This window comes from Staurois parvus, unplaced genomic scaffold (assembly GCF_062004578.1).
Source record: "Staurois parvus isolate SC_StPar_1 unplaced genomic scaffold, SC_StPar_1.0 ptg000270l, whole genome shotgun sequence".
Taxonomy (NCBI): domain Eukaryota; kingdom Metazoa; phylum Chordata; class Amphibia; order Anura; family Ranidae; genus Staurois; species Staurois parvus.
The window spans coordinates 1,810,497-1,823,584 of NW_028318066.1; the positions used below are offsets into that span (position 1 = coordinate 1,810,497).

General features: G+C 40.7%; 1 protein-coding gene across 1 annotated transcript in view; it reads right to left on the minus strand.

The window, feature by feature from the left end:
* The window catches only part of DAW1 (dynein assembly factor with WD repeats 1), a 77,693-nt gene that overhangs the window by 10,353 nt on the left and 54,252 nt on the right, over positions 1-13,088 (minus strand). The window contains exons 10-11 of the mRNA XM_089681516.1: positions 5,559-5,673; positions 3,153-3,229 (exon numbers count right to left, since the gene is read on the minus strand). Of these exons, the coding sequence (XP_089537642.1) occupies positions 3,153-3,229; positions 5,559-5,673 (192 nt within the window). The remainder of the gene's footprint in view (positions 1-3,152; positions 3,230-5,558; positions 5,674-13,088) is intronic.

Consider the following 13,088-nt stretch of genomic DNA (forward strand, 5'->3'; position numbering starts at 1 on the left):
GCACGCCCCCGGGGGCGTGCACCCGGCGATCTCTGTGATCGCTGTGTCCTACTGACACAGCTGATCACGTGATGTAGTAAAAGGCCAATCACAGCGGCCTTTTACCGCGTGATCAGTCGTGTCCAATGACACGCGGATCACCTGGAAATGCAATTGCCGATTCTCGGCTGCACTTTCCTCATGCTGTCAGAGTGCGAGGAAAGTACTGCCGAGAACCGGCAGTTGTCAGAGCAGGGATTGGCACCGATCATCAGGGCACTGATGATTAGTGCCCTGATGATCGTGCCCAGCAGCGCCACCCACCAGTTCCACCCACCTGTACCCAGCAGTGCCGCCCACTAGCTCCGCCCACCTGTGCTAGCAGTGCACCCACCTGTGCCCAGCAGTGCACCCCCCTGTGCCCAGCAGTGCCCACCAGTGCAACCTACCTGTGCCCAGAAGTGCCACCTACCTGTGCCCAGAAGTGCCACCCACCTGTGCCCACCAGTGCCACCCTCCTGTGCCCACCAGTGCCCATCAATGCAGCCCAGCACTGCTGCCACCAGTCAGTGCCCAGCGGTTGTGCCAGTCAGTGCCCAGCAGTTGCGCCAGTCAATTCCTAGCAGTGCCGCCAGTCAGTGCCCAGCAGTGATGCCAGTCAGTGCCACCTATCAGTGCTGTCTATCAGTACCCATCATCAGTGCCTATCCGTGACACCTCATTAGTGCTGCCCATCAGTGCCGCTTATCCGTGCCACCTCATCAGTGCCCTTCAGTGCTGCCTATCAGTGCCCATCAGTGCCGCCTAGCAGTGCCCATCAGTGCTGCCTCATCAACGCACATTAGTGAAGGAGAAAAATTACCTGTTTGAAATTTTTTTTTTTTTTTCACATTTTTTGCACACTTTTTGCTTATAGCGCAAAAAGTAAAGCGCCCAGCAGCGATTAAATACCACCAAAAGAAAGCTCTATTTGTGAGAAAAAAATGATAAAAACTTCATATGGGTATAATCTTGCATGACCGCGCAATTGTCAATCAAAGTGCGACAGAGCTGAAAGCTGAAAATTGGCCTGGTAAAGAAGGGGGTATAAGTGCCCGGTAGGCAAGTGGTTAAAGCATTTGTGATCATTTTAGCTGAGCAGTCTATCATTTTCTGCACTTCTTTATATGTTTTCCCCTCTCCAATCAACTTTTTAATCAATGTACGCTGTTCTTCTGAACAATGTCTGAAACGACCCATTTTCCTCAGAATTTCAGAGAGAAATGCACTGTAACCAGAATGTACAACATTTGCTGCCTTCCTTCCTTAAATAAGGGCAATAGTTGCCACCTGTTTTTCAAAGAATGAATGACCTCACTAATAGAACTCCACACTGCTATTATTTTGAACATGCCCCTTTCAATTAGTGATTCAATTACACAGAATCAGCAGCATGCATGTCATGACTGTTGGGTCTGTTGGATTTCTATTACACTACTACACCTGCTAGTAAATTATTTGCCATGTAGAAATATCATTTCTACCAAAAACAATGATTGATCAGGTTAGTGATGTCTTACTGCTATTATTTTGAACACAACTGTATATTTTTTTGGCTAAGCATAGAGAATATATTTTGTGCACAGTATAAACTCTGGAGCCTGTGCAGTTCTTGACAAATGTCTGACAGATCAGCCTGATACAGCTTCTCATTTTGTTAGACAGCCCATGCTTTATGATTTTTTTTATTTTGTTCAATCAGGGGGTGACAACCAGGGAATGCCTCGATCTTTATTCTTAGTAAAGCTCCCTGCAAATTTGCACTAGTAGAATCACATGGTCAACAAAGGTGCATAGAGTTATGGTTTTCTCAGTGCCAACACAAGACCAGATACCAGAGAGTTGATATTTTGAATTGTGCTGTCAGAGAGAGCTGCAGAGAGTTCCCTGAACCTGAACTGCAAACAAGTTTAAATCAATCAATACAGATTAACAGGAAAAAAAAAAAAAAAAAAGCAAAACTCTCAGCACTCAAGGGGTGTGAATATGACCCACATGCAGGACTGAGTGTGGTCACTCTACTAAAGTGATAACATGACCACACTTAAGCAGCAGCTCTCAGATGATACCAGTGGGTTGCAGGAAAAAATATGACCAATTCCCCCAATCCACACAATCCAAGACTGAACCTGGCACAAATTAGTAACCTAATGCAGCCACTTAGCATGAAGAGGAGTAGGGGCTTCCATTTTCAGGGAAAAAATAAACACAGAGAAAGGCAGCACAGAAGGGACAATAGTGTAGCAACACAATAATGATTTTAATTTAGAAAAATGGATTACAAGTCACTAGCAAACAACAGAGGAATAACAGCATAACAGCAGAACTCAGTGTTGTGATGTGAAACCTTCCACCCTGGTCAGTGAGTAGAATCCACATCTGTCAAACAGCCTCAGTTGGAAAAAGACAGCAGCAAAGCAACTGCTGTCCCGAGTCCTCTCGATGGGAAGTCGTTCTCCCAGAAGTGAAGTCTCAATAGCACAGGAACACATTTTAGGGGAGTCTGGGGATATTGGTTATTTAGGAATGGAGGTAGTCTGTGAGGTAGTCTGAGGAAGGAGAGTTCCTCCCCGAAATGTAGTCCTGCACTACTGTGATGTCACTTCTGGGGGGCGGGTACCCATCGAGCACACTTTGGGGTGTACTTGGAATGGCAGTTGCTTTGACATACTGCTGCTGCTGCCGTTTTCCAGCTAAGGTTATCTAACAGGTGTGGACTCACTGGCCAGGGTAGAAGGTTTTTCACCAGGACACTGGATTCCCTTAAGTTCTTCTGATATTCTGCTATCCCTCTGATGTTTCCGAGTCATTTTAATCTATTTTTATTATTAAAATCCTTATTGCTTTACAACACTATTAGCCCATCTGTGCTGTTTTTCTCTGTTCTTATCTTTTATCCAGATTCAAGAGTAATAATGGAACAAAAAATCACATACTTTGGCCATAAACATTGAAGACAAGATTCAGTAGAGAGGATCATGACCCAATGATAGAACATAGTGGGAAAAGGCGCTGAAATAAATAAAGGTGCTGCTAATAGACAAATTATCTTGTGCTAGCTCAGAGACTTGTGCTTTAGTCCATGAGGTCTCAGAGTCAGATTTGACTGAACATACTCGCATAACACAACTCACCTTAGATATTTCACCATCATGCCCTTCTAGCTTGGCTAGACATTTCCTGCTGACTGCATTATACACTCTGGCTGTTCCTGTTAAAAGAGATTACAGGTATAAATACTATATTAAAAAACAACATCTACAGATCAAAGTGTGTTCTATGAGGAGTAACAAAGATCTCTTTATATAGTTACAGTTTCCCCTCACTGCACCGAGTTGCAAAAAATAAAACTATAACCTTTTTCAATTTCCTATGACTGTATCAAATAATCCTAGCGTTCAGCTAAAGATTAACAGAACATATTAATCCTTAGAAGCTTTCTTAGTCCGCTATCAGCAAAGTGCTGAAAATTGCATGTAATCGCAATATAAACATTTGAAAAGCACTTGACTGAGTCAGGGGCAGATAACTGCACAGCACTCAATATGAATCATACTATTCTCACTGTATGTAATTCTGATATTTACAGGAAATTATAAGTATATAGAAAAAGGTTATTTCTATCATTAAACGTATATACATGACTAAGTTTAGAGGAACTTTGAAATTCTTTTCTTGTTTGACAGCTTTAACCATTATGTGCTTGGCTCCCTGTACCAATAATTATGTTCTTTTTGGAAATAGTAAGCATGTAGCTATTTTAAAAGGAATGTACAGTGTTTCCAAAAATGTTCTGAAAAAAATCATATATTTTTATTGAAAGTGGTTTTAAACCCCCAAACAACAAATTATTATATTGCAGCTTATCAATTCTTACATGTGGTGGCTGCATTCATTTTCTATTTCGTTTTTTTTTTCACCTGGTGATCAGCCTGTTATTGTTCATCTTCTTTGAACAAACCAAGCTGTTCAGAAAGAATAACTACTAACAGAGGTGCTTACAATGGCCAGCTTTTATTCATTTATTTAAAACCTTTATCCTAAAAGGAAAAGAAATGTTGCTGTAACTGATTAAAAATTGTTAGCTGGAGTTCAGCTTTAATTTGTTAGTCAAGTTCATTGAAATCTGCTAGTACATCCAAAAATACCCTCTTGACAGGGTAAGCAGGGCAAGCAGCTTCTGCTGTGCTGTCTCTTCAGAACACCCGTAAGTGTCATATACACTTTTATATAAACAGTAAGAAAAACTATTAGCTTATTAAAAAATTACCCAAACCATTAGCTTCCCTTTTAAGAGTAACTACACCTAAAAATGGTTTCTCAATTGGATGGAGATGAGCGGGGGCATAGTTTTCATCCACCAGATCTTTATTGCTGCTCAAGTCTTGAGCAAAGAGATTATTCTCGTACCTGGATGTACAGAAAGCTTGACATACAGCTGCTAAAGGTTCCCAAAAACAACACACAGACACTTATGGCCAAAACAAAAAAGTGAAAGTATCTCTATGTTAGAAGCTGTATTTTTCCACATTAAGGGTCCAATAGTATATTGTCAATAAGCATACAGTATATCAAGATCTTGCTCAAAGCATTGACAATAGTCATTTTGGTTAAACACCTAAAATCACTGCAGTGTGGCAGGTAGTTGTTCTCGTACAGCAGCAACACCCAAAGTTCTGAATGTTTAATCATTTAGATACAAATACCTCTGCTGCTCAGGGACTGGTTTTCTATCACACTTTCTCCTAGTTGCTGGCTCTCCCTCCTTATGAAAGGAGTAGGGCAATAAGTAACTTTTTTTTAAAATAGTACATATTGCAGTAGTGTGAAACATGCCAAGATATATTACTGTTCCGGTAAGTGCTGTTTTGAATAAAGCCTCACGATGCTTTACTCTTTTCTCAGACTCTACATGTAGACACATGTTTAATAAATTGGATGGAGTTCTTTTAAACCCCTATGCAGACCCTTTTTTTTGTATAAGGGATACAGTAGATCAGTCCCAAACTGGGACAATATAAACTGAACACGTTAAAAAAATGTATAAGCAGAGGATACCTTAAAGCGTTTGTAAAGTTCATTTTTTCTCTAATAAAATAACATGTTATGCTTACCTGCTCTGTGGTATTGCACAGAGCGGCCCTGATCCTCCTTCTCGGGTCCCCCACTGGTGCTCCTGGCTCCTCCTCTTTTCAGTGTGCCACCATAGGAATCTGCTTCCTATGGTGGCACTTCTGTGGCCTTGATTCCGAGCCATGATGCCTGCGTCTATAGACACAGACAACAAGGTTTGGCCTCTCCCCCCACTACAGACAAGCTGCTACAGACAGGCAAAGTGCTGGATCTAGAATAAGTTCAGGTAAGTTTACGGATACACATACTGAAACATTTTTTACCTTAATACAGAGAATGCATTAAAGTAAAAAATGTTTAGGCTTTACAACCACTTTAAATGAAAACAAGTATAAACTGCACCCAAAGATTAGAACATAGGATTAAGGATATTTATTAAGATAAGGCTATTTATGAGCCGGACTAACCGTCAGCAGAGGCTGTAGCAATCAGCTGGCCAGCGGAATCAAATGAGACATCCAAAACCTCATCTTCATGTCCAGTCAGGGTAGACACACATTTACCACTCAGAGCATCCCACAGCTGTAAAAAGAAAATACATTAACATAAAATGTGGGAAAGCCAGCACAAACCAAATTTCTTTTAGTTTAAATACAAAAACTCAATTTAATATGGGAAGCTGTTGAAATACTGCCACATTTGCTTACTATACCTTCAATGAGAGAGATGCTACTTTGCTGAACTCTTCTCTCCTCAAATATCTTGTTCCTGTGGTCAGTCCCTCTATTTGAACATATTACCTGAAACACTCTACTCCGGTGGTGGTCTTCCTGAAAACTATAGAGGATCTCAAATGGGTTTCCCCCTGACACTAGGGGAAATACTCCCAAAAAGACCCCAAATGGTATAATGGACATTTTTTATTCAACCATTCTGTTAAGTTACAATGCACTGTACCATATTATTAGACAGAATTTTAATAACCATGGGGAGACATTGAAACAGGATAAGGTGTTAGTTCAAGGCTACCTGTAAGGCAGAACCACAGGTGGAAGAAAAGAAAATCACTCAATTTACCCATCAACACAGTCAAAGTTGATGGTGGAATGCCTCCAGCAGCGCAGGGGGGCACGGAAAACCTTACTATGCTGAAGAACACAATGATTACTTCTAGCAGCTATAGCGACTGGCAGTAATCGCATGTAAAATATCCTACAGGCTTGCCTGTACCTAAGTCGACCGATGAATCGACTTGGGTACATTCGGCCTGCACATACATGGATGGAAGTTCGGCCGATCTCTGCTGAACTGGATGCATTTTGATCTATGTATGGTCAAGATAAGGCCTTAGTTTGTCTATAGGAAAGCAAGAAATATGGAACTGTAGATTGCATCAACACCAACAATTCGATCATTTACAAATTTAGGAAATAACCCTGTAAAGAGGACTGAATACATGAGGGGTTTTGTTATGTGCAATTTCTGCATGACATGTAGAAATACAGTCAGATTGAAGAAGTTTTAGGAACGTGTATTCACCCAGACAGGATAAAAAACATGTAAGACCCAACGAGTAGTATATGCTATCCAGTGCAAACCAATCATAAATTATGTGTAGGAAGAACAAAACATGAGTTACAGACAGACATGATTGTGGAAACATTTCTGTGGCATGTTAAAAGGTCATAAACACGCATATGATAGTTACCTTTCAGTATATGTAGCTATTCTTAAATTCCACCTTTCCTTTTTTTTTAATATTCCCCAATCCCCTCTACTATCCTAGTTGTGTGTCCTTGTAGGCACATTTCTTCTCCTGCCCGCCCCCCCCCCCTCTTTTTCTTCCTGTGGGTGTAGTAGTTGTTCTCCCATGCTTTTCCCTGATAAAAGAAACATTTTTTTTACTCCTTCCATTCAGCTAGATTATGGGATACCTCCATTGCCTACAGTATCCTATGTATCCCATACCCTATGTTGGCATCCACGTTATTAGATATATTTGTTTTGTATGTTGCTAATTTTGGACGCTGTATTACAGATCTTATTCTTGCTCTGTTTTTGTTGAGTTTGGGGAATTAAGGGGATTCGCTTACTGATGTTATTTACTAGCAATGTACGGCTCTATGGAAGGATTTAATAAAAACTTAAAATGAAAAAAAAAAGTCATAAACACCAAATTTTAAAACATTATAAGGAATATCACAACAAGAGTTAAAACGGTACCGATTTTGGGGCAAACACACTTGACATTCTGTTGCCACTATACAAAGTGCCCAACGTTCACCCGGCAGAAGGCTGGACACATAGTTACATAGTTAGTCTGGCTGAAAAAAAAGACAAAAGTCCATCCAGTTCAACCATAGAAAAAAAAAAAGTAATAATCCTATACCAACAGTTGATCCAGAGGAAGGCAAAAAAAAAACCCAGCAAAGCATGATCCAATTTGCAAAACAATTCTTTCCTGATCCCCCGAGAGGCAATCGGATATTCCCTGGATCAACTTTACCTATAAATGTTAGTATCCAGTTATATTCTGTGTATCTAAGAAATAATCCAGGACTTTTTTGAAGCAATCCACTGAGCTGGCCAGAACCAACTCGGCACCAGGCACTTACAATGCTGGGCACCAGGAATTTACACAGAACTAGGCACTGAAAGTCTGCATGACAGACTTGAGTCAAACTTCTCTGTATGGTTTTTAGTAGTCACAAGTTTGTGGAAACCATCACATTTACATTTAAATAGTGTCTAACCGCTAAGTACATAGTTAAAATACAAGTGAACTGTCTGCCAAAGATTTGTTATCCAGACATCCCTGCCACATCCTGCACCATTTTGCAGACTATAATTAGCAAAGATATATTCAGTCTTATCTAAGATCTGCACCAGCCTATGACTGGAAAATGAAGAAGCAGCAGCACACTGCAGAAATCACTCTGCTCTATCCTCCTATCAGGAACCTTACAGCAAAGTACAATGCAGTAGAGTTTGGCTGCCCATCTTCAGTGGAGTTGTAATCAGGGATTACAGGAGAATGTTACAAAGACAGCTTTATTTAAACATGCACCTTTCCAAAGAGTAATCTGGAGTTTGCCATTGCTATTTCCTATTCTGCAAATGTTAGGTGCCTGACTATCATGCTGACCTTCTTTTGATGCTTTCAGTCACTTGCGTGCAACATATATGTAGAGAAGGACTTCTAACTTTACTCTGACTTTGCTGATATGTATCAGTGTTCCAGATTCCACTGAGTGAGAAGGTATTAAAGCAAGTTAGTCAAAGTAACATCCAGACAAATAGCATGTTTAGATGGAAGTCAATAATGGCAAACCCGTGTTCATCCCAGATAAGGTTTGCTCTAAGAGTCACATTCATATATGACCATTTTTCCTATAATAATACACACAAATTTTGCTGTATGAAAATTCAGTTAGAAATTGCACTAAAGGGATCATATCATGAGAAAGAAATAAAAGGGGCATTACCATCACTGGCCTCCTCCCAAGAATACTTTTTGTCTGGCTATATCTCACTTGAATAATTTCTGCGTCAATGACACAGAATAAGCATGCAGATTAAAAAGTCAGAGTAAAGTCAGAACTGCTGATATACACTCGTGTTTCAGGACAGTGTCTCAGAAAGCAATGAAACCATTGGACAGGCAGGCAATTTAAAAGACAGCAATGGTAACCTCTATATTCTCTCAGTTCAAGTTCCCTTTAATGATTTTTAATTCATCTATAACTGATCTAAACAGTGTTTATTTATATCTGCATGAAAATTAAACTAGAGTAGTTAAAAAAACACAGCTGCCCTAAAGTGAATCTGTGACCATAGTATGCACACTAAAGTATATACACATGCCGTGCAAGAAAAAATACTTTAATGCCTCTTGGCCATGTGCCTCCCAAGAGCCTCAAAACTCCAGTTTTTTACATTGTAAAAGCCGAAGAGCCAATGTGCATGAGGCCTAAAACGAACTTCATTCATCACTGTATCTACAAGCAAGAAACCAGCTGAAACCTGGCTTTAGAATCTTTGTTGTGATGTTTGAGAACCATTGACAAAAACTCAAAATAAAAACATAGAGGGGTCAGGGACAACTTGTTTAAAAGTTCCTTTGTTACCTGTTAAAGTGTAATTTATCTCCCCACCCCCACCCATCTGTATACCCTTTGCTTGTGTACACAAACTTTCAGTATACATAAATTACCCCTTGGTCCTGCCAGTCAATTATCCATCCATGTCATTGCTGGTAACAGACTGCAGAGCCCCTGTAGCAATACCACCACACTGGGCAAGCTCCCCTTCTTCTATTTAGTAAGTGATGTTACTCATAACTTACTGAGTGATTCTCCTACATCAGCACAGCCAAGGTTGGGCTAAGCCAGCAGCAGGTCACATGACCTAGCATCATCATTTCAGCCTTTAGCGGCTCTCCCTCTAGGCTATGAAGAGCAAAATGGAGCTGTCACTCAAGCATTTGATCCTCCCAGCAAGCAGCAACATCTACAAGGCTGATAAGATGCTTGGGTGACACCTCCAATACACTCAGTAAAACCTGGTGGGGAGGGCCTGAAAAGGCTGAAGCAACGTCACCAGGTCATATGAGTTACTGAAGTTTAGCCCCACCTCCAACCTAGACCATGCAGAAGGGAAGGGGAAAAAAGTAATGTTAAAAAAGCACTAAAGAAGTTATAAAAATGATTTTCCCTGTCAGAGCAGGGAAAAGTTACGGCAGTTGATGATGGTTTAAACCTGAACGCACCAGTTCTAGTTTGGAAGCAGGTCACAATGGATGTGGGTGCAGTGGGTACTATTTCTTCCCACACATTCCTTTGGGGGAACCCTACTTTGGCTCATTTGCAGTCTGTGCCAGACCCACAGGTCTGGGTTAGATATGGTATCAGGACCCTGTGCAATATCATACCTGAAGGGCATCCTCACCTTTGATGAGCTGAGACGCCAATTTCACCTGCCCTCGTGGATGTTCTTCAGGTTTTTACAGCTTAGACACGCCGTACAAGTGCAGATCCCTGGTCCCTTCACTGGAGACAGTGCAAAATCTACCAGTTTGTTACATAGTTAGTCTGGCTGAAAAAAGACAAAAGTCCATCCAGTTCAACCACTAAAAAAATGTAAAAAAGTTATAATCCTACACCCACAGTTGATCCAGAGGAAGCCAAAAAAAAACAGCAAATCATGAAGCAATTTGCACCTGCAGGGGAAAAAATTCCTTCCTGATCCCCCGAGAGGCAACTGGATATTCCCTGGATCAACTTTACCTATAAATGTTAGTATCCAGTTATATTCTGTGTATCCAAGAAAGAATCCAGGCCTTTTTTAAAGCAATCCACTGAGCTGGCCAGAACCAACTCTTGAAGGAGTCTATTCCACATTGTCACAGCTCTCACTGTGAAGAAACCTTTCCGTGTTTGGAGATTAAATTTCTTTTCCTCCAGACGTAAAGAGTGCCCTCTTGTCCTCTGTGATGACCTCAGGGTGAATAGCTCTACACCGAGTTCACTATATGAACCACTGATGTATTTATACATGTTGATCATATCCACCCTTAATCTCCTCTTCTCAAGAGAGAATAAATTCAGTTCCTCTAATCTTTCCTCATTTCCTCATAGCTGAGCTCCTCCATGCCTCTTATCAGTTTGGTTGCCCTTCTCTGCACTTTCTCCAGTTCCCCAATTTTCTTTTTGTGAATAGGTGCTTAAAACTGAACTGCATATGCCTGCTAACATATCATAAGAGCAGGATTGGGTATGTTTAAGGCTTCCGATCATTGTTTTATTTGCAAACACTCTGTGGACTCTGTTCTGTGCTGCAAACCAATAGATGCAAACCTCTCAGGACAACCAAGTTGCTGCAGTAAATAATAATTTCTTGGATAGAGGAGTTTTGCATTCCATGTCAGCTAGTGAACTCTTGCCTCAACAACAATAATTAAAATTATCACTCCTCATCCCTAATGTATGACAACAATTCTCCACATTGTCTTGGGTTCTAACGCCATTTCGACGCACAATGATGCATGATAGGAAAAAACATTTGGTGATTTTGGCTCATGAGAAGGCAATAGCCAATTATCTAGACATGCATGAGTTTTTGACCAAAAAAACTGAAGGCTGTTGCTTTGATGTGTTAATAAATCTGAATGAGAAAGGTGAAATGGTAACAAGTTCATTGTGGGATGGAATGTGAAGATAGAAAAAAAAATTAAAAAATTAAAAATGTATATTAAACGATAAAAACAGTTTGTAGTTCAAAATGTTAACAGTTATTAATGTTCACATAGTCTCTGTATCGTTCGAGCACCTTAAGCTCTAGTCCAAATATTTGCATTTCTCCAAGGTTGTGGCGCGCAAAGAGAAAATTGAGGAGACTCTACTTTCTAAAAAGTGCACAAACACTGAAAACCACAAGGATAAAAGAAGGTGTGATGAAAGTATGCCCCCCTCACATTTTTCCTGCACCCCCATGTCAGACAAGCTTGATCTGGCCCTACTAGCTATACCATGACCTGGATAAATGAGAACCCAATAGACAAGTCTGGTTTGATAGCACCTTGACTGTTTACATCCTTTTCATGGATATAATAAAACTCCGGGACTTGCTGGCCTAAATATGTTTAGCTAGCCAATGTCAGAATCCAGAGACCTTGGTTCCATTAACTATCTACTTTCTTACATATATGGATCAACACACACCCCTACAAAAGTACAATGAATCCTGATAGGTGTCTATATAAGTTTTATCACACACCCCAGGATTCACAGTATTGCGCCTATGGATATAGGTTAAATAACATAAAATGGGAGCTGCTACTATTAATCCACTATAAAAATTAATCCAAAATGTGATAAAATTATATAATATCATATAAAATAACCACAAATAATAGCGCTACCCTTGTGTATAAATAAATACATAAATATATGCTTAACTGCATCCACCACCAAATATGTGCATAAAGTGTCACTATACATAAACCAATATAAAGATCCTCATAGAGTCCATTCAATAAAATCCATGCACATATATTGCTTATGAGCCTCAGCAAATGAAGCTATGAAGTCTTCTTTCACCAGTGAAAATTCAGTGTTTAAACACCCCATCAAATTGCACACTCACCAAAGCTGGTGATAAACCAGCATATCTGTATTTAACCAACACTCCACAGCTCAGTTCTTAGGAATATCCAGACAGCAGAAGCTGGTAATTTGTTTGAGCAACTCTCCACACCTCAGCTCCAGCTCAGAAATATCCAGACAACTCCATATAGTACATGCAGATATAAAAGATACTCGCCATAACGTATAACAAAATTTATTCAAATAATCCCCCCTTTAAAATTAAACTCACATTGAGTACAACAATATCCAGCATTTGTTTAAAATCAGTGCACACAAGAGTATCCAGCTCTATCAGCAGCGTCTCACCAGCCTGCCTGCAATCAAGATGGCGTTGTTGCGGTCACGTGATCCGGACACGTGGGTTGGCGTGCGTGGTGACGTCCCTGACAAACCACACCCTAACGCGTTTCGTCATACGACTTCGTCCGAGGGAGTGGCAAACAGTACGTGGAGCGTGCTCTTAACCTCCTTAGCGGTATTCCCGAGTGTAGCTCGGGGTAAAATTTGAGTACCAAGAGTGGTAACCCCGAGCTACACTCGGCTTACCATGCGGCGTTGCTCAGGGAGTCCCTGCAGCACTTACCTTGTCCTTCGCTCCCACGATGTGTCCCCTGCAGCGTCCCCGGCCATCTCCTCCGGCAGATGCCGGCATCCGGCTTCCGTGTTTCGGTCACTGTGACGTCGGAACGTACGGGCGCCGGAACCGGCGGTAAATTTGAAATTTTAAAAAAATGTCATTTTTTTAAAAATGATTATTACATAGTAAAACATTGCTGTTTCAATGCATTTCACATACAATTTGTCCCTACTGCTTTGTCCTGTCCCCTGCCTGCATTTTGACTGTTCTTTCTG